The sequence below is a fragment of the Balaenoptera ricei genome, chromosome 10, assembly GCF_028023285.1.
Source record: "Balaenoptera ricei isolate mBalRic1 chromosome 10, mBalRic1.hap2, whole genome shotgun sequence".
NCBI classification, from domain to species: domain Eukaryota; kingdom Metazoa; phylum Chordata; class Mammalia; order Artiodactyla; family Balaenopteridae; genus Balaenoptera; species Balaenoptera ricei.
The window spans coordinates 43,874,286-43,899,056 of record NC_082648.1 but is presented as its reverse complement, the minus strand read 5'-3'; the positions used below and the strand labels follow the sequence as shown (position 1 = coordinate 43,899,056).

General features: G+C 44.7%; 1 protein-coding gene across 5 annotated transcripts in view; it reads right to left on the bottom strand.

The window, feature by feature from the left end:
- Positions 1-1,504: 1,504 nt before the first annotated feature.
- The window catches only part of SCN8A (sodium voltage-gated channel alpha subunit 8), a 113,238-nt gene continuing 89,971 nt past the window's right edge, over positions 1,505-24,771 (bottom strand). For 3 of the 5 annotated variants that reach the window (XM_059934601.1, XM_059934599.1, XM_059934600.1), the window contains exons 19-26: positions 24,532-24,705; positions 18,961-19,083; positions 12,862-13,146; positions 11,015-11,068; positions 10,364-10,501; positions 9,259-9,363; positions 5,676-5,946; positions 1,505-2,652 (exon numbers count right to left, since the gene is read on the bottom strand). In XM_059934601.1, the coding sequence (XP_059790584.1) occupies positions 1,505-2,652; positions 5,676-5,946; positions 9,259-9,363; positions 10,364-10,501; positions 11,015-11,068; positions 12,862-13,146; positions 18,961-19,083; positions 24,532-24,705 (2,298 nt within the window). The remainder of the gene's footprint in view (positions 2,653-5,675; positions 5,947-9,258; positions 9,364-10,363; positions 10,502-11,014; positions 11,069-12,861; positions 13,147-18,960; positions 19,084-24,531; positions 24,706-24,771) is intronic. The other 2 variants (XM_059934603.1, XM_059934602.1) reach the window with 1 other exon arrangement.

The following is a 24,771-nucleotide window of genomic DNA, read 5'->3' as shown; positions in this document are numbered from 1 at the left end:
AGAAACCACAGCTGTAGCTCCAGTGCTGTGGCCCTCACCCACCTCTGTGGGTAAAGGAAGCCCCGCTTGGTGGAAAAATGTGATGGAGGCAGGAGGAACCATGCGGTGTGTCAGCTTGTGACAACCCCTCTGTAGAAGAGAGGCCTGTTCAGAATATCTGAACCCCTCTCCACATGGACCCAGGCCCAGAGAAAGCCACAATGCAGAAGGACATGATACTGATGAAGTGAGCACCCCTTTACCCCCAACGAAAGGTTGTTTTAAGTTCCCCCAAATGACCCTCTAGAGATAACATGCTACTTTGAATAGCACTTTTATCTCTACCCCAAAAAAAGTCAGTTCTCCAGTATGAAGGCTAAACAATCATCATAAATATTGCAAGATAAAAATGAAAAAAATTTTTTTTGATTTTTGTTTTTAGCCCTAGGATTTGGTTTTACAGTGACGTTAATACAAGCCATTCGAGATCAAAATTTCCCCAGGTATGGGACACAGAGCAGCATTAAATAGTTCATCTTTCAAAATGTGCAACAATGGCTGTATGTTAGAGATGTCTGTTAAACATATACACACAACGGATCCATCTGCTTGTTGGACTGGGTTTGTTTTTTGTTGGTGGTGGTAGTCAATTGGTTGGTTATGTTTCCCTACCCGGAAGGTGTACGAAAGACTTCTAAGAATTCAGAAAGAATTGCAGCGGGTATGGAACGCTTACCATTTTTTTCCTCCAAATACAGTGAACGGTGCAGGGCTGGGTCCTGTCCAAAGGCTGACCCAGTGCAGGGGACAGGATTAGTAGTGTCCTGTGGTGTACGGTTCTCATGCATGACTTCTGATCACGGCATGCCATCATGCAAATCATTTCTACGCATTGAACGAGCACAATGTTTGGAATTGGCCTGAGCAAGTCCTCCTCAGCCTGAAGAAACCTGATTGTTTTCCCCCACCCATCTCCAAACCACGTGAAGCCCATGTGGAGAAGATGCGGCTTATGTCAAAGAAACTGACAATTAAATGACATGGGCTAAATGTGAGTGTGTGTGTTTTTTCTTTTTGCTGCTTAGCCTAACTAATGTAAGAATGCAAATAGTGTTTGCATGAACAAACAAACTTTTAAATTGATGCTTTCTGCTTCTGAGAATCAACAGAATGAAAAAATAAAATCCATTTGGCTGCAACGGAAATACACTGGTCCCGGCAGCCTCGCCTCTGTTTTTGTATCCTGTTAGTTTTGTCCTAAGTTGCATTGACTGATGTGGAACATGCAGTAACCACCTGCCCAAGCATTAGAAAATCTGTGAGTCCAGGGAGCAGGGTCCTTTGCCCTTGGCAGGTCACTGCTCGAGATGCAACCGTGTTACATGGTAAGCAGACTACGTTTGGTATAGATCTTCGGGTTAAAGTGTCTCCACAGCTGTTCTGCATTGATAATATTCAGGAAGTTTGTAAACAATCTTTCACTTGCAAGTTTTAAATCTGTACAGTGTTTAATTTTTGCTTTCCTCTAACACTTGGATTCTCTGACCTCTTTTTGTCTTTTGGCTCTTTCCCTTCTTCCTTCCTCTGCCCGTTGCTGTTTCTCCTTCTCGGGTTTAGTTACACTGTCATAGGATGGGAGGGAGGCTGTAGAAGGGGTGCTCTCTTTTTTCTCCCGGTGGGTGCCTCCATTCTCCAGCTTATTGGAAGTTGTCTTTTTGCAAATGAAGCCCCGCCTTGCTAAATGTCCCCGGTAGGCCCGCTGCAGGACCACTGCTGACACCTCTTCCTGCTTGCGCCGCAGCGTGGTCGTGATTGGCTCGTAAGACATTTTGGAAGGATTGGATGCCACGAACCTCTCCTCCATCTGCTGCCGAAGGATGTCCAACTCTCCGCTGTCTCCCAGGACCCGCTTGGTGAAGGCAAAAAGGACGTCCAAGCAGTGGATGCGATCCCCGCTGACCATTGGTAGATCCATGGCAATGAGCTCTATGGTGTTGGGCTTGGGCACTCGGAGAGGATGCTCCAAGGCATCTGCAAAGTCTGCCAGCTTACTATACTCGATGAACTGGGTGGCATCGGGGTCGAACTTCTCCCAGATCTCATAGAAGGTCTCAAAGTCATCCTCACTCAGAGGGTCTGCACTTTCCTCCGTGGCTACGCTGAAGTTCTCCAAGATGATGGCAATGTACATGTTCACCACGATCAGGAAGGAGACGATGATGTAGCTCACAAAGAAGAAGATGCCCACTGAGGGGTTCCCGCAGTCCCCTTTAAAGCCACTCCCTGGGTGTTCCTTATCCAGACTGCAGTCGGGGGGGCGGTTTAGGATGGGCAGCAGCAGGCCGTCCCAACCGGCCGAGGTTGTGATCTGAAATAGGCAGATCATGCTGTTGCCGAATGTCTCAAAGTTGAACATGTCATCAATGCCAGCCTCGTGCTTTACATATGCAAAATTGGACATCCCAAAGATGGAGAAGATGAACATGACCAGGAAGAGCAGAAGGCCGATGTTGAACAGAGCAGGTAAGGACATCATTAAGGCAAAGAGCAGGGTACGAATCCCTTTGGCGCCTTTGATCAGACGCAAGATGCGCCCAATACGGGCCAATCGGATGACTCGGAACAGGGTTGGGGAAACAAAGTATTTCTCAATTATATCAGCCAGGAACATTCCTAAGAAGAGGAATAGAAGATATGTTACTGAGATTGGAGATGCACTTTCTCTTTACTTATGTCACCTGGCACTATGGAGCCCTTAACTTCAAAGGACTTTACAGAATGAGTGCCTTACTATTCAATCTGAACCCTCATAATAAAAAATTTTCTCAAAAGAAAATCGCATGTCTCAAACATATAGAGAAGCAGAGAAAACAAGAAAATAGACACCTAGGTACCTAACACCCAGATACCAAATTTGCTTCCACTCATCACCCCCAGAAGCAACCACTATCCTGCAGATGACATGTATCACCCCAGTGTCTTCGTAATTTTGCTATGTACGAACCCATAAATAATATATAGGTAGCAGCCTACTATGTTTAAGGAATTATACCGTATCTCTCTTTCTAGATCTCTAACTTGCTTTTGAGACGTAACATTATGTTTGTGAGATTGATCTCTGGTGTTAAATTCGTTTTTTTTCAGATTTGTCCATGCGCAACTTTCTGAGGTGTTATGGATTCTTCTCCAAAGTGCTATCAAATTACCACATCCACAAACAGTGAATGAGAAGTCCTGGCTCCACCCCGTAACTTCACTACCCTCTGGCTGTGAAGTCTTAGTCCGCTAATGCCACTAATTCTCAGGGCATCTTCTTCCTGGCTCTGAAAAGATATTTTTGGTTCTCATTGCCCCATGTTCCTACCCTACCAAACTAGCCTACAAACTAAAGGGATCTCTCGGGAGTAGTTTTCAACTCAAGAGCTTCTAGATTTTTGTGTTTAAAGCCATCAATCAAAAACCAGTATCACCAGGTAAAAATATCCAGACGTTAATAGGATATAAAAGTAGAGGGTGAAACGCACATCAGAGGGCCTTTTTCTGTTCACATTCATCCAGGGGTCCACTTCCACCAGACCACTTGCCTTTAAAACTAAAGAGCAATAACGGGAGCCCAGTGAGGGGACACAGAAGGAAGAGGAGATGAAAAGGTTGGGAGACGACAGCTGAAGGCATGGCAGTGACACCACGTGCTCTTCCTTCAGTGTCTTCTCTTGCTGTCGAGGCCCCCACGAGAGAGTGTGAGCACATCTTCATTTAAATAAAGAAATATCTTCCAACCATAAGGATTCATAAATATTGGGGTAGTGAACTGCAGGTGTTAAGGTTTTAAGCTATGAATCTTAACTTTCAGCTTCCAAGAAAATCTCTACCTCAGCCAGGACTCAAGATGATTTCTCAGCTCTCCTCTTTTTACTTCTCAATGAAGTCATAACCAGTGACCATAAGAAGTCAGGTAAAGTACGAAATACTTGCATTCCGTACATGGTGGGCAAGTGAGGCTTCAGAGAGGAGATGATGCCTCAGTAAGGTTCTGTAGGATGAATGTGTATTTGTGCCCAGAGAAAAGGGGAGAGAGATGGGCAGACAGCAATCCAGGCAGTGGGATCAACATTTAAGGGGTCCTCCAGGAGGTTCCAGGGAGAGTTTTACCCAAACTCCTCTTAACTTAAAAAGATTTTTTCTAATTTTTGTTTCTGAACAGATTAATGACATTAAAAAAATCCCAATTATCAGAAGAAACTCTTCTTCTTCCTTATTTTCAAGTACCATCTGAGAATAGGGGGCATGGTTTCGTCTGTGGGTTTTCCATCCCACTTAGTGATGGGTGGGCAGAAAAAGTTTAAGAAACATGGACAAGGGTAGCATGGTCCAAAGTGTGTTTCGTGGGAGGTTAGGAGTGCGGAGCTGAGGCCAGGGGGCTGGGCTTGCTCGCTTACCAGTTGCATGTCTCAGTAACTGCTCTGTGCCTTCGTTCCTCATGATACTTACAGGGCTGTTGTGAGGGTTACATGAATTAAAACATGTAAAGCACTTAGAATGGTGACCGGCACATAGTATGTTCCATTAAACTCTTAGAAACATTATTATTACTTGAAAACAGGGTGTTGTGATTGAATAAAGGTGGGATGATGTGTGAAACAGAATTCTTTACTCCAAGACTTTCAAGAGCCTCCTGTAGGCTAATGTGCCTTGTGACCCTCCAAAGGGAAATTCAGTGTATTGTACAGTGTTGCCCAAAGTAAATTCATCATGGGATTCTTTTCTTGGGGAGAAATGTATGAGATTAGTCAACACATTTTTGGACACCCTCCTCTGGAGGACAGAACTAGAAAGTGGGAGCGCAGCTGCCTTCTGGTGGCCACCTTGCTAAACCAGCTCTGGAGCTGGTTCCCTGGGTCTCGGGCACTCTACCTCTGCTAGCATAAGTCAGTCAAACCCACCTGGAACCAAGGTAGTGTTTCACCATTCGAGATGCCTTTTAGGAAGGCAAGGAAATTTGGGCGAGGGCGATCAATAGGACAGCATTTCTGCTGCCTGCCAGGACATCAGCCCTTCCAGGCCCTTAGGGTGACGCAAATGCCACACAGTCACTGTTAAAAACCAACTTGAGTTCTGCCTCTGCCACCTCCTAACTGAGTTACCCTGGACATCTTCACAGCAAAGATAGTAAAATACCTTGCTTCCTGGGCTGTCATAAGGATCAAATGACATAACACAAGTGAAGAAACTCTCCAACTACTTGGCACCATAAAACCTTAGTAAATGAGCGTTGCCATCAGCAGCAGTGCTGTCACTGCCGTCGCCACCAGAATGTTCCTCATTAATATCCAACTTAACAATCTCTTACCAGGCCTTTTTCCACTTTATACTGCTATTGTAGCCAGATTTTAAAATATATTTCTTTTACCTTACCGGTTAGAATGTAAACTCTTTGAAAGCAAGAACCAAATCTAATCTTTTCCCCCTCTTCAGCCACAACATTTACAATCCAGGACTACTATGAAGACTCATAGAAACTTGCTGACCCATATCAGCAATTTGGAGCGGGCCCACAAGTTGACTTGGGGTCCCCCCTGGGTGTAACCCAAGAGTAACCTGCCTGCCCTTCGGCCCTGTGTCATTCGTTGCACTCCCCGGAATCCCATCCTCAGGGCCAGTCAGGTCCCTTTCCCCTCCTCGCCTGCCCCACTCACCCACAATGGAGAGGATGACCACCACGAAGTCGAAGATGTTCCAGCCAATGGTGAAGTAGTAGTGCCTCAAGGCAAACATTTTGAGCACACACTCACAGGTGAAGAAGATGACAAAGACCAGGTTAATCCAGTAGAGAATGTTCTCCATCTGCTTGCTCTGTGTATCTGTCTCCACCATCATTGTCACCATGTTAAGGCAGATGAGCATCATGATAACAATGTCAAAGGCTTGTTGAGTGACAAAATCAAAGATGATACCTTGGATTTTGTTCTGGGTGGAGAGGGAGGGAGGAAGACAGAAAAGGCTTCATGAAAACCTTCCCCAGCAGACTGTGGGAGCTGCCATCCTGTTAATCGAAGTTCTCTTTGCTTTCTTTGCTGGAATACTGGCCAGCTCTCTGCTGCTGCTCTAGCAGGATATCAGGAGCATGGACAAAGACCAATGTCAACATTCCCTCACCAAGAGTTTTCTAAAATTGCCACTCTTCTCTTTGTGTCTGTGCCATCACACATTTCTGGGTGTCTTCCTACCTCTCCAGCTGCTCCATTTTAGTCTCATTTGCCAGCCATTTCTTCTCTTAATCTCTTCTTCCTCCCTTGGAGAGCTCACCTACCATCTATTCTTACTGCTCACATATTATCTAGGCACTTCAGTTTCCCAAGTGTTTTCTTCTCCAGCCCGTATCTTTCCTCTGAACTCCTGGGTTGCTTGCTTGATATCACTCCTGGATGACTCATAAGCATCTACAAGCTCAACAAGTCCAAAGCAGAGCTACCTCCTTTCCTCTGCCCCTCTCCCAACTTGCTCTTCTCTCACCGCAATTACTTATCCAGTCTCTAAGCCAGAAATCTGAGGGTCATTCCTGCTCTTCCCTCTCCCTCATCTCCCATCTAATCCACTGCAGGTCCTGTGGATTCTTCCTTGAACTCATTCATTCCATTTCTGCTGCCCTCCTCTAACTAAGCCACCATCATCTTCCCTTTTGGGCTTCTAGAAGGGTCTCCTGACTGGTCTTCCTGCTTCCTCTCTTGCCCTCATCCAATGCAGTCTCCACACAGGAGCAAGTGTGATTATTTAAAAACATAAATGGATCACATCACTCTCCTACTTAAAATCTCTCACTAGTTTCTCATTGGACTTGTAACAAAATTCCTATGGTTAACCTGACTTCAAAATGCCTTTCACAGTCCGATCCTGCTCACCTCACACCCCCTCCTCTGGTTCATCACCACCTGGCCATACTAGTGTTTCCTGCTTTTAGGGCCTCATTTGCTTTTCCGGGATTCCTTTCCCCAGCATTTTGGCTCCGTCTCATCCACTCAAATAGACCCGCCGTAGTGAGGCTTCTCCCACGACTCTGTTAAAGGAGACCCCCCCCCCCCCAGCCCAGGCCTCCATTATTTTCTGTCATGGCCCTTCAGTTAATTTTTTTCTCACAACACTCTACATTTAATTTAATTAATTAATTTATTTGATGCGGACCATTTTTAAAGTCTTCATTGAATTTGTTACAATATTGCTTCTGGTTTTTTTTTTTAACGTTTCTGGGTTTTGGGCCGCGAGGCATGTGGGATCTTAGCTCCCCGGCCAGGGACTGAACCCGCACCCCCTGCATTGGAAGGCGAAGTCTTAACCACCGGACCGCCAGGGAAGTCCCTGCATTTTATAATAGCTATTCACTTACTTATTTATTATCTATATCCCCACTACACTGTAAGCTCCATGATTGTGTTGTCTAAATTTGTTCATCACTTTTTGCCTAGTGCCTGGTACACAGTAGGAGATCTGTAACTATTTGCGGAATAAGTCTTTATTAATGCTTCCTACCACACTGAGCGTTTATATTTTAGTGTGGAAGAAAATACGCTCAGGTTCCCACGTGCAAAGTACTGAACAGAACCTTAGAAATGGCAATCCTCCTGCATTCCCTCTGATCACATTTCTATCAAAGTGGAAACTATCATCAAGGAAATATAAAAAATGTTCTCTTTCTTAAGATCTCCCTGATATTTTAGATACCTAGGCACTTGAGCTCATGCTTATTTTCAGGATTACTTAACTTGGTGGTTTTCAAACTGTTCCACAAAGCCCTAGGGTTTCCTCTCCCTCAGAAGTTGGTGAGGGGGTATGCCAGGAACAGGGCGTGTGGGGTTAAGTCAGGAAAATGGTCTGGGACTCCCACTCTTTTTTTTTTTTTTTTTTTTTTTTTTTTTAAATTTTATTTATTTATTTATTTATTTATGGCTGTGTTGGGTCTTCGTTTCTGTGCGAGGGCTTTCTCTAGTTGCGGCAAGCGGGGGCCACTCTTCATCGCGGTGCACGGGCCTCTCACTATCGCAGCCTCTCTTGTTGCGGAGCACAGGCTCCAGACGCGCAGGCTCAGCAATTGTGGCTCACGGGCCCAGTCGCTCCGCGGCACGTGGGATCCTCCCAGACCAGGGCTCGAACCCGTGTCTCCTGCATTGGCAGGCAGATTCTCAACCACTGCGCCACCAGGGAAGCCCAGGGACTCCCACTCTTGATTCAAACAAAGTAGCTTCACTTTCATTTTTATAAATTAGGTTGCCAGGTAAGCTTTTAAGAGTTCTGCTGTAGTGTTGTTGTTGTTTTAAATAAAAAGTTACTTTATTTATTTATTTATTTTTGGCCACGCCGCACGGCTTGTGGGATCTTAGTTCCCCAACCATGGATCGAACCCGGGGCCCCGGCAGTGGTAGCACGGAGTCCTAACTACTGGACCGCCAGGGAATTCCCTAAAAAGTTACTTTAAATAAAAGTTACATAAAAAGGAACTTTGAGCGTGGCTTTTGGGGGTCATGTCCCACTCAGCGGGATGTATGGCTTCAGGAGCACAGCGTCTCCTTCTCTGAAGCAAGAGAACCACCACCAACACAGGGTCAAGCAGAATCCCAGTCTCCAAATCTGTTTTACAAAAGGCTCAGTTCAAGGGGGGAAATCAGGCCACAGACTCTCCTAGCTTCACCCTCTCCTGCTCCCACAGATAACCAGAAAGAGGCATTAGCTTAGCTTTCAGGCACATCCTTGCAAAAGACTTACTTGTTAAGCAGAGAGCTGAGAAAATAATGACCAAATCCTATCTTGTACTGGTAGGAAAGAAATCAGCTTTCATTTCACTTTCCTTTGTTAATTTTTAGTGGGTCTCTTAAAACATCACTCTACCAGGGTCACAGCCAATGTGGTCAACATGCCGATTCTCTGCTGCTGCCCAAGGATGCCTCAGAGGAAAGGTCAGGTGCAAATGCAAAAGCCGTCCCATACCTTAACCCCTGTTCTTCTGCCATCTTCCTCAGATCTTCTGCCGTCTTCCTCAGATCCCTGCTTGCGGGATCTTAGTTCCCCGACCGGGGATTGAACCCGGGCCCTCGGCAGTGAAAGCACAGAGTCCTAACCAATGGATGGCCAGCGAATTCCCTTCCTCAGATCTTTTGGATGGGACAGCGAGGAGAGGATTGGAGGGCACAGGCCGCCCATCATCTGCCCCTTTCCTCCCTCTGCAGTAACTCTAGCCGTCTTTTTCCATATGGGGCCTCACTCTGCCCTGGGCCTGCACAATGCACTCACCAGGGGGCGGGGGATGGGTTTCTGTGGTTTCTTTGAGCCCAGCTTTTTCATGGCATTGTAGTACTTCTTCTGTTCTTCGGTCATGAAGATGTCTTGACCTCCAAAGTAAAGGAGGGAAAAAGAGAACGTGCAATTACAACTGGCTTTCACATGCTACAGGTTTGGACCTAAGGTGCAACCCTGAGAACCGAGGGGGATCAACCCCCTTTACTTTCCAGAGGTCAGTTTAGCTAATGGTTGTCCCAGAGTGAGGTAGACCTGGGACAACTAATCTAATTCGAAGAGATACCTTTGTTTTCAGCTTGGGATTTCTGAGACCTGCTAGGGGCTAGGAAGGAAAGAAGGAAGGAAATGGACTAACAGACCCCCAGGGAAGGATAAACTTGAGAGCCATGACTCTAAACACATCTTCATAAATTTTGGGGGGCCTGCTTTCCTGACACAATTCTCAAAAAAGCACTTTAAAATGAAAGGATTTTCAAGTCCTGGCTAATGGCCCATTCATTTCTGACAATATTAAAACTTTAGAAATGTTGGTGGGAGCAAACAATTTGGGAAGTTCCTTGGAGTTTGTTGGGACAGGCTTGATTTATAAAATGGATGACAAGAGTAATCTTATTTGTTTTGGAAAAATTGTTAACGATCTGGGACAAGTAAAGGAAGTGAGCTTTCCAAGGTTGATCTCTCAAATCCCAATGTGCTGGTGGTACCAGGGATTAACATAGATAATGACAAGTCGAGACAATTTCTACTTCTCACTCAAACTATTCATCTGCTGCTTTCCTTTTCAGCTGTCACTAGACCCTCTCTGACCCTACCTCCCTCTGGTGGGAGGCCAAACCTAGTAAAAAGCCTCAGGAATTGCTAGTAAATTTGGTACTAGTAAATTGCTAGTTTGGTCTAGTAAATGTGGTAAACCGCACACTGCAAAATCCAGCAGAACAGAACGAGCTGGTTGGGACTAATGTACAGTGGGGCCAGTGCCACAGTGAGATGATGATACGGATTTTAGAGAAAGAGAGGCATTTCTCTCTAGAGAGAGGGACAGAAGTGCCTCTCATCTGGGTTGACCTCCGGCCACGGGCAATGTGGGGAGGAGACCTATCTTTTTCTTTTGTTGATTGAAGTTATCAATGATGACACCAATGAACAGGTTCAGGGTGAAGAAGGAGCCGAAGATGATGAAGATGACAAAGTAGATGTACATGTAGATGTTGTCCTCATACTTAGGCTGCTCATCAGGCTGTCAAAGGACAGGAGAAAAAAAAAAAGAGAGTCAGCTCCTAGCTTGGGGGTCAGGTGGGGGATTCCGACATGCCAAGGCCGTCAGCCCCGCTGACCGCTTGAGCTGCTGAGCCAGCTGGGGTAGGGGAGCCCTAGGTTCTCTCTGCCTGTCTCCTTCTCCACACTGGCAGGTCCTGCCCTGAGAAGGCATTATGCCTTCCATGACGTATGTGAAGAATATGCAAATCGTGAGGCGAGGGGGGAGGGGAGGGCTGTCTGCTAGGAGCCACACTCATTTCAAATCAGCACTGAAGAGCAGACAGCTCCATGAGGGCCAGGTGAAAACCAACAGCCTCACCATCTGGAGCCACTGTAAGAGAGTGATGACTCCCTGAGAGGAGGAAAGTGATCTGTAATCAGTGAGACAGGCAAAACATGTTCTAACCCTCTCTCTCTTTCTTGATGAGCTCCACCATGCTGCTTGCTTTCTAACCATTTAAGAAGGTTGTGGTTTCACCAGGTATAACCTTACCTTTCGGGAATCTACAGCTGCATACATGATGTCCATCCAGCCTTTGAAGGTTGCCTGGCAAACAGAGTCAGTCATTAGACTGTGCCTGTGAGGGGGTGGGCGGGAGTCTGGGCAGGGTCCCAAAGGCAGGCTTAGGTTCAGCGAGAACACAAGTCAGGGAGTTTGGGTGCAGCCTCACGTGGACACAGAATTTTCTGTTTGTTAATACAGGTCCCAAGGGAGCTTTGTCTAAGTCCCTGAATATAACATCAAAGATTGGCAGAGAAACACGTTGACGGTGGTAACTGGATCAATACTTTTACAAAAGGTCTTTAAAATGGGTCTGAGAAGGTCGCCTAAAGCTAGGGCAAACTCATATTTATGAGTGGCAGGAATCTACTGAGTTTACTTAGAACTTAGCCCTCCATGAAGGAGTCATTTTTTTAAAAAGGTGTTAAACAAGCAATGGGAGGGGGGGTCTGAAAAATTAATAGCTGCATTAAAAAAAAACAAGGTCAGAACTTTCCCCCTAAGATACACGTTTAGCCTATGGTAGTGGCCACACTGGCTTCATCCTAGGCAGCCCCTTCCCGATTCTCCCACTATACCTAACCTGATTTTGGAAACTAATACGGGTAACCAGTTTAACAGCCTCCATGTTTTCCTTTCGTTCTCTGTTTTACTTACTCAACCAGATTCTAAGTTTTTTCAGGGCCCGGGCAGTTCTTTATTCATCTGATGGCCCTGGTACTGCCCAAGCACAGTGCCTTGCATGTGGTGGGGACTCAATACAATGTTTGGCTGGCTGATGTGCACTGGTTTCCTGGAGCTGCTCCAATTTAGGTTCAATCTGTGGGTCCAATTTCTTGAACTGGGAGAGAACAGCTAAAGAGCTCTGGAGTGGGATAAACCACTGCTCATCCCATTAATTCCTACAAGCTAACAGTAAGTGCTTACTATACACAAGGCCGAGTTGAGAGCTTCACCTGCATTATCACATTTAATACTCCCAACAACTCTATGACATAGGGACAGTTGTAATAGTAACAAAGAAACATAATAGCAAATACCAATAATTAAGCACTGCTATGTGCCAGGCATTATGCTAAGAAATGTTAATAAATTATCATGAATCCTCTTAACTACCATGCAAGGTATTATTACTCAAATTTAACAGATGAAGAAATAGACTCAGAGAGGTTTAGTAATTTGTCCAAAGTTACATATCCAATAAATACCAGAGTGTGTGGCTCAAACCTACATCTGTTTGAGTCCAAAGACTAGGAGCTTTCATTGTACTCTACTGCCTTGTCAAACACTCCAAAAAATCGACCAGACAGAAAGAGAAAACTAGACGTGATGGAATGCTTCATTGTTTACTGTGATACATTAACTTGAGACCTTTCTCTGGGGTTGAGCTGACATGAGTAGCGGCATCATAGCACCGTCACATTGTCATATTTAGTTAACTCTAGTGTAGCTGTTACGTGGGATTGTTCTGCTCCATCAATTTTTTTTTTTTTTTTTTTTGGTCTATGCACTTACCTACTTTATTTTTTCTTTCTCTTTAACTACATACTCTGTCATGGAGAGAGATGGTGATCTCTCTGCAACTTTATTATGCTGCAGGAATCCTTATTTGTTGCTAAACAGAACTCTGCTTCTGAGCACAGTGACAGATTCCCTAGGCTGAGGTTTTGGAGATGTCAGAGTACTCAGGAAAGGTGTCTCCCTGGAACTGGTTTGGGAAATGACATTGTCCTCTGACTTATTAACAGCAATCCTGATTCTGGACGCAGGGTTGAGAAGGAACCAAATGAGATTTCTGCTAGCCTTCTGGATTTCATAGGACTGAAAACAATCCTTACCACTTGAAGAAGCGCCAGATATCCTGCCCCGACGTTGTCAAAGTTGATCTTCACGTTCTTCCATCTGATTTCTGTATTGTTCCCCTCCATGAGCTTTTCACACTCAGTTTTATTGTTGACATCTTCAATTTCAAATCGGATTTCAGAAGACTCATTAAAGCAGTAGTGGTACTTTCCGGCAAACAGGTTAACTCCCATGATGCTGAAAATCAGCCAGAAGATGAGACACACCAGCAGCACATTCATGATGGAGGGGATGGCGCCCACCAAGGCATTCACCACCACCTGCATTTGGAAGGGGGAGGTTGCTGAGTGTCGGGAAGAAGTACAGGCACACATACTCTTTTGATTTCCAGGAGGGGAATGACACTTTGTGGCTTGTTCTGACTATGGAAACATTATGTTCCCTTTGGAATTAGGGATCCATAAGCAGGACCAAAATTTTGTATATCTATGAAATATATTTTGAGGAATTCTAAAAATTACATATTTATTTCATTGAACACAAATTCCCCTGCCCAAGTTGACCTAGGTCTCTCTCCTAGGCATCAACCTCAGACTGAAAAAATTTTTTCATTGTCTAGTGTCCCTTCTCACCAACTCATAAAATATGCCCCCCATGGGAAAATCTGAGTGACTTCAAGCTCACCAGTTGCCTTTCGACAGACATTCCCCCTCTGCAAAGCAAGATGAGATTGTTCAAAATCACAGAGAACTACCCTGTGGGGTTAGCAGTGAATCACTCAACGGTACATAGTCTCTTTTATGACTGTGCAAGGCCAGTTATCTTATTTCAGGCAAGAGCTGAGCATGCATTTTTTGCAGGCTCAAGGAAAAAAAAAAAAAAGCTATATTCCCTCTACCAAACAGTATAAAATAAATCTGAACAGTTGTGTTTTCCATGCAAGATTCATTATTCTTCTTCAGGCTTTTTTTTTTCTGACTTTGCAGGCTTCTAGATCTGAGTCGCCCTCTGCTTGGCTAATGCTGGTGTCTCTCTGCTCAATCCGGGGTTTGACTCAACTCTTCACAATGTATTATTAGAAAAAGGAATAATTTGGGTTTTTTTGGAGAATTTTGGGTTAGATCGCTGGTCTCAAAACCCAAAAACTGGCATATTGTTAAAAATCACTGACTACAGTAAGCTCGGGAGTGAAAAAAAGCAAAGGGAAAGGAGCTCCCTCAGGAATCAAAGTTTCTGTGTTGTCTTTAACTTTGATTTTGCTTCACACTGTAGATGAGAATAGCTAGACAACACTTCCACTGTGGCAGCAGTTTTCACTAGAAGAGTTCAAAGTGCTTTACAAAAATAGCGTTTCAGGTGGTGGGGCAGAAAACAAAGCTGGTGTTCATTTCTTCCCTGATTCTCACTTGCTGTTGTCTTAAGCAGGACTGCTAAGGCCCAGAAAGGTGACCCTAAAATGGGAAGCATGTGTCTTCCTTTTTCTAGTATCCTAGGAGGATAAGTGGAGTTAAAATAAAGACCCTGGATATAAACAAAGTCTTCTAATGTTTTGTTAGAAGGAGGTGACAAGTATCACCACCTTCTTCCATCCGCTTTTCAGTGCAGGGAAGAGACAGGACACGCTGCCAACCAGCACAGCATGGAAATGGCCAAAAGGGCCGTGCTGTAGAAGGAACACCAGGGGGCAGCTCTGGGCTCTAATTTGAGCCCGATTTGGGATCAGGTTTTCCTTATCTTCTGTTTTTGCCTTAGATTGTAATGTCGCTCATTGGAACACGTGGCTGAGAAGAGCTGTCTGTCCTGTCCTATATAAAAAAGGCAACGATACTCTGCTAAGGAGTCACTCTCCCTTAGATTAAAATATTAGTTTTGTGTTTCTCCAATTCATGTATGAAGGCCTTTAGATTGAGAGGCAGTTATTTCTTAATTCTTAGACCAAGAAATCTCTTCTAGATGTAATAGCTCTGTCATTGGTATAAAATAATTATACTTCCATTGTTCATTACTTTGAGCAAGGAAAGCCAGAATACCTGCAATCTGGGAACTCCCCAATGTTATTGTGGAGAATGATATTCATATTCATTCATTTATGTTACCAAATGTGTCAGGTGATCAGATATGAATTTTACCTCCTCTTTCTACAGTTGCTTACCCTTTGATGGGAGTACATCAAGGCAATGAAATGTGCAAAAGAATAGGTAAAAGGAAGATGACCCACAAATGGAATAATTTATTTCTCAAAAGTTAAGAGAGTAGGTTATGTAAAGTTTCAGAAGCTCAAGTCTACGTGACAGCATTTTGCAGCAGAGCTCAGGTGAGACAGCGTGACCTTCTATTAGACCATCACAAGTGTGCAATACAGAAGTTGGCCCCAAAAGATTTGAAACCTAGAAATCTTGCTTTTTATATCAATTCAGAATATACCTCCTCTAGGAATTCTTCTGACTGCCTTAACCTAGTCTAACCTGTCCTACATAGTGTCTATGTGTTACAGTTAAATATGGGGCAATATTTCCAGCAGGGAAGAATAATTAGCTAATTGACTAAGAAATCTCTTTGCACTTTTAAACTCATAGATATGCTTAAAGGAATCAGTACACAAAAGTATTTACTGGGCCTCGTTCTCTGATATATATGACATAAAAATCCTATAAAATCCAATGTACTTGTAAGATGTAAATGTACTTTCACTTATAATGAAATGTACTTTCATTATAACCAAAGAAAAACTTCTTAGCTTCATTTCATGAATAAAACAGTAAACAGCTGATGAACTTTACTAATAATTCTTCCTTGTTGTGAACATTAGCTAATATTCTCAGCAACCAAAGAGCAAGAAACCATGCTTTCTTATTTTGAACTCTTACACTATAGACATATATATAAATGATAATTTAAGTTTCCATGGATAGTTACATAATAAAGTGGATCTCCTCTTCTGCTCCCTAATAACTCAAGTTATTCTGTGTCACCTTTAATTATGATGAAATTCACTATTGTTAAAAATTAGGTATAGAAATATTACTCAAAGCTAGGATCTAGCAACCTATAAAGTTACTTATTGCAATGCAAGTTTATATTTAGCAGTTGATAGAAATCTCATTTGATGAAAAAATTCCAATGGGTACTAATTCTTTCAGCATTTTTGTCTTCTCTATAATGCCTAGAACATTATTGCTCATTAAATACTATAAAATCTGTCAAATAGCTTTTAATATCTGGCAGAGGGAACATGGCTTTAATGGACAACTATATACTGACAACAAAAATGCATGCATGTTTCACAGCATTACTATTCTGTACCCTCAAAAATTTAACAGCACAGCAAAATCCTTAAATGAAGATTACTATGGAGGAGAGAAAAGCAAAGAACTACATTAAGCATTCCTTTGCCGACAGCATGAGTGTTTCAGTGTTCTGGTCTTTGGTTTGAGGAAGAGACTGAAGTCAGTGTCCCAGGACAGGCTAGGGCCTTATGTTCCCTCTCAAGCGAAGGTCTGAACCTCTCACCGGAGCAGCACAGTGACAGTTGAGCCCATCTGCATTGATGTTCATAAAGATGTCTTGTTTAAAATTTTCTAAGGGGATAATCGCTTAGATTATGCAAGTGTTGGCACACACAAGGACCCAAACCAACAAATGAAAAACACGGCCCTGCAGAAGAGTAACGTTCAAGTAAAACGTAGGTCCCTAATTCTGTTTATTATTGGGGCAAATTCACTCCTCCCTTCTTGCAGTTATTCTTGCACAGAAAGGCTGGAGGACTGCAGGAAAGGAATGGGTCCTGAGTTTTCACCTCCGGCCCAACCAGAAGTGGCCGTGCTGTTGCTGACTGGAGCCAACCAAAGGAGGTGACATCCTTTACCAGAGCTTCCCTTACTGAATGTTTACTGTTTGAAAGCCCGGCTTTGGGTTCAAACTTGTTCCTGCCCTTATTATCTCATTTGAAAAAACCTTTACTAATGCTTTTCAAATAAAACTGTCTCCTCTTCTGGTCACCCATTCCAGGCCTCTGGGCTCCTCAACCACTTGAAAGTTGACAAGTAAAAGTGTTGAGGAAATGGAAACTGCAAGTCGCGGAAAGGTGAGGAAAGGAGGAGCTAAAGGGAAGAGGTGTGGCCACCAGAAGCACTCCTGTGTTGGGACAATTCACGGAATTTCCTCGTGAGCCAACTGGCGGCAGCTGGTCAGGGAGGACTGCTTCTGCCACAGGTTGGGACTGGCAGTGATGGGCACCGAGATGGAGAAAGTCAGTAGCGGTGTCAGTTGGGCATCTTTTTTTGGGCTTTCTTTGGGTATTACCAGTCTCCTTTTAGGAGTTCCAGGACCCCTCCTGGGGCATGTGGCGGATCACAGGCTACTGAGTTTAGGTACAATGTTGCAATTATTGTCTTCAGTTTTCAGTCACCAAAACGGATTATCAACTTTATAACAAAACTAGTATGACTTATTTAAAAAATTTAACTAACCCCTTCTGAAAAAAGTGGGAAGGTGGGAGAGGAGGGAAGAGCGTTTTAATCCTGTTTTCAGTGACACCATGGCCCCCTAAAACACTGAGCCCTCCGCAATATCCTCTCTTTCCCCTTACATTTAGCTCGAGCATAACAATGACCTGATTGCACACATTCTGAAACCTCTCTTATCTGTGGGAGAAAGACTTAGAATCCCAAGTTTTGTTTCTTAAATTAAAATAAATTTATGCTGCTGTGGAACTGACCTTCCTGCAGATGGTTTCAGGTGGGTTGCAGAAAGCTTATATTTAGTAAACCAAACTGTGACTGTGCTACAGGAGAAATGCAAATTTCTTGCAGAAAGCATTTGTCTGGATAAACTAAAATAATAAAATTCCCAAGTCCCAGTGAAATTTTCGTCTTCCTGTACAGATGTGGGTGGCTTCACGAAACAGCGGCCAGGAACCCACAGATGGGGACTGATGACGCAGCACTGTCCTGGTACCTAGTTTCTCTGAGCAGTCTTGCTTCACGTGGGCTACCACAACAGTTTAATTTTTATTCCTACATTCTGACATCTGCACGTTTAAAAACGCATCCTCTGGTTTGCTCTCCTGCATGTATTCAACATCTGAATTAAAATGAGTTTTCTTGGTCTCGTTAAGTATAACAGACCTCTCTGATTACCAAAGGACAACCATTACCACCAAAAGCCAGTGGTCCATTTGATTTTACGGACTTGCATGTCTGTGTGTGTGTGTGTGTGTGTGTGTGTGTGCGCACGCTCGCGCACGCACATGTGCACACACACACAATTTTTTTAAACCAAGAGAGACAGCAAAAAGGCACCAAAAGAGGGAGCCTTATTTCTATAATTGGCAGGGTGACAGCACCTTGCACTGTTTGGATTTGGGTGGAGTTATCTATCGCCAAAGCAGGAATAACAGGTGTTGAGAAATTTCAGGAGAACTAGCTGATAGTCATCTAGCATCGTACCCGGTTGTTATTTTGACAGTGTTAGGACAGGGGACCGTATAGCGTGGGCAGAGGGGTAGCGGGGTGAGGAGGAAAGCTTTGCTATCAGACAGAGGCTGCCAGTCCTTACGGGACTGGGCTGAGAACAACAAGGTGCAATAAGAGGAATCAGAACAGAAAGAAAAGCATTTCTTTTCCCGGGGTCAAGCCAAATTCCGCTCCGTCCCCAATTCCAGGCCTGCCATCCCGTCTTCAAGCCCCTTCTCGGCCGCTTTCTCAGCGACTCCAAGGCCGCAGTCCCCACCTGGCTGACGCCCCTACACTACACTCTCCCTGCCTGCGGCCTCTGCTTTTCAGTGGGTCTGTGGGTGACAATTCCCCTTCTTTGCACCTGGTGATTCTCCCTATTAAATCAACAGCCCAGAAAGCCGCCCCAAGGGCTACAGGTAAGCCAGGCCAGATGAGAATAGCCAATGTTAACATGTTCTGCGATGGCATGTCGTTGGGGGTGGGGCCGGTATTAATGTGATGAGGCAGCTAAACGCGACTGCCCTTGGGGCAGGTGCGGGGGAGAAAGAGTGGAGGATCAAATCAGCAGCTGCATCCAGAGTTCGTGTGTGAATGATCTTTCCACCACGTGATCAGTTCTAGCATGCTTAGACAGTTTCCACTGGCATGCAGAAGGATCAGCTGCTCTTAGTATCTTACCCTCATCCCTTCAAATCGTGATAAGGCTCTTAAGGGTCTCAAAGCTCTTAGGGTCCTAAGGGACTTTATGGCACCTAGTTCCGAGTAGCCCAGGGCATTAGCTATAAGGCTGACTAAAGAGACCTACACGGAAACAGAAGAGAAAAACAAAAACAAAAAAAGGAAACAAAAGAAAAAAAAAAAAAAGAAAACAGAGGTTCCAGAGTGTTAGAATAAAGCCCCTAGCACTGATTATACAGATTGGGCCCCCCCACCCCAGGAAGAGGAAGTGGGTAACACCAGCTGCCTACTTCAACTTGGACTCAAACGACCTGGAAGGAAAGGTGGTTGAGAGGCAGAAGAAAAAACACAAAGGGAAGAGAACGCGGAGAGAGGGCAGTAGAACAGACATACAAGTTGGCAAAGGGAAGAGGCTGAAGGGAGAGGGAGAATGAGGAAGTTCCATTGGAAGGAGAGGAGCCTGAACAGATGACAAAAACCTTACCCTCGCCCTTTATAGTCTCTGCAGGTCCCAGAAGTTCCCATTAAATTAAGCCAGACAAATTTAATGGTACCTATGGAAAAGAATACAGATAAATACACACACTCCACACAGGCTGCCCCCTCCTCAGCTCATTCACCATGGATTTCCAACAGGGACAAACTCTCTTACTCCTGGTTGACAAGAAACCATTGGTTTGAGAATTGGATGCGTTACTACATCAACAAGGAAACGTATTCAGTAAGTACCACAGCTGACTTTGCAGTTCCCAACAAGAAAAGGACCAAAAGAAGAAACTTCTTGATGGAGGTTTGGCTCCATGGGAACTCACTTAAGTGATTCTATCTCTCACTTTTAACCACAACAATCCTTCCATCTTTTAACTGTAACCATGACTCCTTCATGGCCACGAGAGCTTGGGTGGGTCTGGACAACTGAATCCATATTTTCCCTTATAATTCCCATTCTTTCTCTCCAGAACAGCCCCAAAAGAACTGGCCTCAGGTCTGTCCTTTCCAGGACAATCTTCTATTACTCTCATCATCAGAGTAACAGCTGGAAGGGTTCTTGGAATAATTTTTTATTTATAGATGAGGAAATTGAGACCCATACACAAGAATTTGCCCGGTGTCACATTGGCAGTTCTGGAGCCAGGATTAAAGGCTCACATGCCTGATTCCCAGGCCAGAGCTCTTTCTCCCATGGATAGGTCACCTCCCTCACTGGCAGGTTGGATGACAAAATCTCAGTAGAGGATTACGGTATCTGAACAATTTGGGGTTGAATATGTTGCCATGCTGGGGAGAAGTAGTCTGGTCTCTAGGCCTAGAGTCACGGTCAAATTCTTCCCTGCTCTTCCACCAGCAAACTCACCTTATTCTACCAGAGCTCTCAGAACAGTTACCATGCCGACCCTTAACTATACCTAGGGCTGCCTGGGCCTAACCAGAGAGAGATATGTAGCTCTTCAGGGGGCACCAGACCTGAAATACCTTTAGTTAGAATGTTTGGGCTCTGGCTTTCTTAGAGCAGTCTTTCCTTTATATTGCACCACAAATTCTGGGATTGGTTAAGATGTTTCCATCAACAATTCTTACATTCCCTCTACTGGGAAGTGGTGATTACAGATCGGCTTGGCCTAAACTGGTATTTTAAAGCAACAATCCATAACTTAGTTTCATTTGTTGCTTTTTATCTCTAGCTGAGGGATTTACTTCTTTGATTCCATACCTCTGAACTGTAAAAAAAAAAAAAAAAAGTTGCTTTAAATGAAGATATTTATAATTAAGCAGCAGGCTGGCAGCGGTAGAAGTAGCAGGTCAATGACCTAGTGAGGGTCACGGATGAACAGGCTCAAAGGTTTCAGTTTTTAAAAGGGTTGTGAACCTTCAACTATGCCTGTCCTCATAACCCATTAGTGTAGGTCTCTTCTCCAGAGTCCTGGGCAGTATCCAAAGCAAATCTGGAATTAAATGCTGCCCTAAGGCTGACTAAAGAGACCTACATGAGTAGGTCTCATGCTCTTTGAAGGGTAGATGGCTCAGAGTTCAATTTCTGTTCAAAACAAGGGCCTCAAAATCCTTATCTAGAACACAGTAGTACCAACCAATCATTTTCCCTCCATCCATCATTAACAGTAAGACTCTACATGGAGGTGTCTTCTGCCTACTATTGCCAAGTGCAGCCAACTCTTAACCCCAAAGAATCTATAGGTACATCTGAAGGTAAGTGACCTCAACCAAATACATGAGTTCAAAATACCTGAGTCAACTTCATCCTGTGAAACTATGCCAGGTAAAGACTGCAAAAAACTAAGTTTCATACAAGACAAGACAACCCAAGTTCTTCTCGGGGCGGGGGGCAGTGCGTAATTTATCTGATAATAAATAGACCTACCTAAAGTGGGGGGAAGGGTGGAGGAGGTACAGATGCCAATTCAGAGGCTGGCTCTAAATGGTGCTGAGAGTAGTCTGCCGCTCAACTCATCAATCTGGCCAAGATCACCCAAGACAGGATCAGCAAGCATCCTATCTGGGTTATTCCTAAACAGTTAGGGGCAATTTTATAATCTGCTGAGTCTCCATGTTAAACTCTCACTGGACATAATCAGAACATTGTTTAGAGTTAAGGAAAGAATCAAACCTGAAAAAAAAAAAAAAGGAGTTAAGGGGAAGTCAAAATCCAGGGTATCTGTGGCTTCAGGCATTGAAAAAAAGGGAGAGACACTGGGTGGCTTTTTCAAAATGATGTGAACATTTTCAAATGGAGAATGGTTTCAGTAGTCTGAATTCAGGATGAGGTGAATGGTCTCTGCAAGTTCCCATCCCTGGAACCGATATGCTGGCTAATCTCTGGATCTGATGTGGTAAACTTCCCTGGGAAAAGATGACAAAATTCTTTTCCAGGACAAGATCTCCAGTGCAGCCAAGGACCTGGGCAAAAGAAAATGTTGTCTATGTTTGGGAATTCACCTGGCTTATAAACACAGAGAGTTAACCTTGGAAGTTGTCTAGATCATCCCCATGATTCTAAAAAGTACTGTGAGCAGCTATAAAGGGCAACAGGGAAGAATGAAAATCCATTAGGGAAACAAACATGGTGATGAATAACAGATTCAGACATCAAGTCACCGGTGGATGAAATGGGAGGAAGAGAGTCTCAGAGATGCTGCAAAATTAGGACCTAAAATTTACACCTGCTGGATGTTCTCAAATGCCAAAGGCACTAGACACTTTGTCCAAAAGGACAGCAAAAACTGACAGTTCCACGTGTCCAAGTGTCAGTCTAAGCCTATTCTCCACCCACAACTCAAAAGTGCAGCCACGGCATGGACTGGGGCTCCCCCAACACCCGCCCCCCACCACCAGCACACTCTGCTTCACACTGGTTATTTGTGTATGTGTCCCATCTTTTCAGTCCTTTGAGAGAAGTGACCTTGTCTTCTACTCTCTGTATCCCCCCACAATACCTGGCAGGAGGCTTTGTGTTGCGGATGCTCGATAGACATGAGACGTGAAGAATAAATGCACTGCTCTGTCCCAGAGAAAACAGAAGGAAGGTCCTGGGAAAGCCCTGTTCCTGGAATGCTGGATTTCCACAGCCTGGAATCAGGTCAGAGTGGCCCAGCAAGCCAGTGTGAGCTTCCCAGGGGCCGGGACTATGCCTGCCTGTCCCGTGACTCCCTATGGCTTCTGGGACAATTCCACACGGAGAATGGTATTTCATTTGTCTGTCTACTAGTCACTGGTCCAGAGGTAGTCTCAGGAGCCAGTGTCAGGTCTCATGGCAATGTAAGAATCCAGCAATTCCCCAAAGCTAGGGGGATTTAAGGATTATTGTCAGTTGGCTACATGCCTTTCTCATGTTTTTTGTTTCCCTGCCACCTAGTATAAAAAGTACTAAAAATATTTGCTAAATAAATAAATGGTGACATGCAGAATCGTTAATGCTTTTAGCAGCTTATTTGGGTACCAGAGGAATGTGGGATACTTGATTAAGCCTCACAAACTCTGGGGTTGCCCACCCCAGGGGGAAGAGGAATAGAGTAGTAGAGGTTAGGGTGAACAGGAGGCAGGTCATGGTAGGGAAGATTGTTCTGAATCACAGCTTTCCTAGGGCTGCTGGAAGTGTGGTAGTGGATATATCTATCCGAGTTCTTGGAAGGTCCAGAAGATGAGGGGCTTCTAGGATTCCCATGGGCGTCCCACCTGATTCTAAGTGGTCCTGAGGAGTTACAGTGAAATGAAGACTCCAGAGCACTTCCCCTGTTCTGTAGAAAGAAAGCTGGCCCAGTGTCACTTTAGTTCTCTGGGCCTTATCCCAAGCCCATTCCTTAGCCCCCTGGAACTCAAGCTTTCCATCTGTGGGAGGTAGAGTCCCTTCCATCCAAGGCTGCTGAAACCTCTGGCTAGGAGCCTCTCTTGCTGGCAACTCTGGGGCGATACGTCTCCGGTTCACTCGGACGGCAGCCAGTGACCTCCTCGCTTCATTTAGGGATCTTCCCAAAGGCTTGCTTTTTGAAATGGGGAATGTAGATAGGAGCATAGTGACAGCTCTTGGAAGGAGTCATTAAACCATGGAAGTTGCAGGTGCTGTGTTGGGAAAAGAGCGCATTAACAGAGCAGAACGCCAGGTGCCTGTTACTTCCTTGCTGCTCTGTGCTAGATCCCGGAGGCACTCTACACGTAGTTCACCATATAGCCAATGAAACCCATATTCTAAATGTATCAACCCAGCCGCCAAACACTCCACTTTCTTGGCACTTCTCAGCCCTCAGAAGGAAGTGAAGCTTCCATAGGCCCTGCTCCTGAAATTCCCATTCATTCCCATTCAAATGCTGATTTGACTGAAAGAAAAAAAGCTTTAGTGATTAGACAGAATAAGAAACACTCATCATGGTTAGAAAACCCAGTAAGGAACAAGTCGTGGTGGGGTGAGAAATAGTTTCAGGTGATGCAGCTTCCACCCTGAAAAATAACATGGCAGGTGAAGGCCACTGAGCTGTGGAGATGGTCTCAAAACCTGGAGGAAAAAGGATTTTTTAAGAGTTTGATCACCTCTGTGGAAATGGCAATGTGTGGGAAGAGGGAGGGGTTTGTTTCGGGGTAAACTCGTCCTCTCCCTGACAGTCTGACTTGTTCAGATGAGTCTGGTATGAAGACTTGAGGTGGATGGGGGTGTCCATGGGGACGGTCAGCAGGAGAGTCTTAGATCCCACCACCACCTCCATCCCAGCAGCACCCACCTCGTCCTCTAAGCCCTCTCCTGGCAGCAGGAGGAGGACATCACACTGGTTTGGGGACAGAATCTTCCTGTTCCCAGCCTAATAACAAGGCTCTGACACCAGTGATTCTTCCCAATCCTAATCTCTGAAACTTCTAGGCCAAACCACCAGAGTAAAGAGCTGCTGAGTTAGTCCCTGGAGCAAATGTAGGACTTCAGAGTCCCTTCCCAGAGTTACGATCTGAGTGCTCCATCTACATCTTGCCCTACACCCTGGGCCCCAGGCAACTCCAGCCCTTAGAGGAAGGACAGTCCCTGGTTTTGCTTTCCTGCTGGCATGGGTGGGAAGTAGAAAGCAGGACACGTACAGCCACGATGAGGAAGTCCAGCCAGCACCAGGCATTGGTGAAGAACTTGACGAAGCCATAGGCTATCCACTTGAGCAACATCTCCAGGATGAAGATATAGGTGAAGACTTTGTCAGCGTACTCCAGGATGGTACGAATGCTCTTTCTCTGCTCAATGTAGATGTCCTCGAAGGCCTGGAAGAGAGGCAGCAGCGGCCTATAGTGCCTAAAGGGAAACAAGCAACACGGAGGTACTGCCCC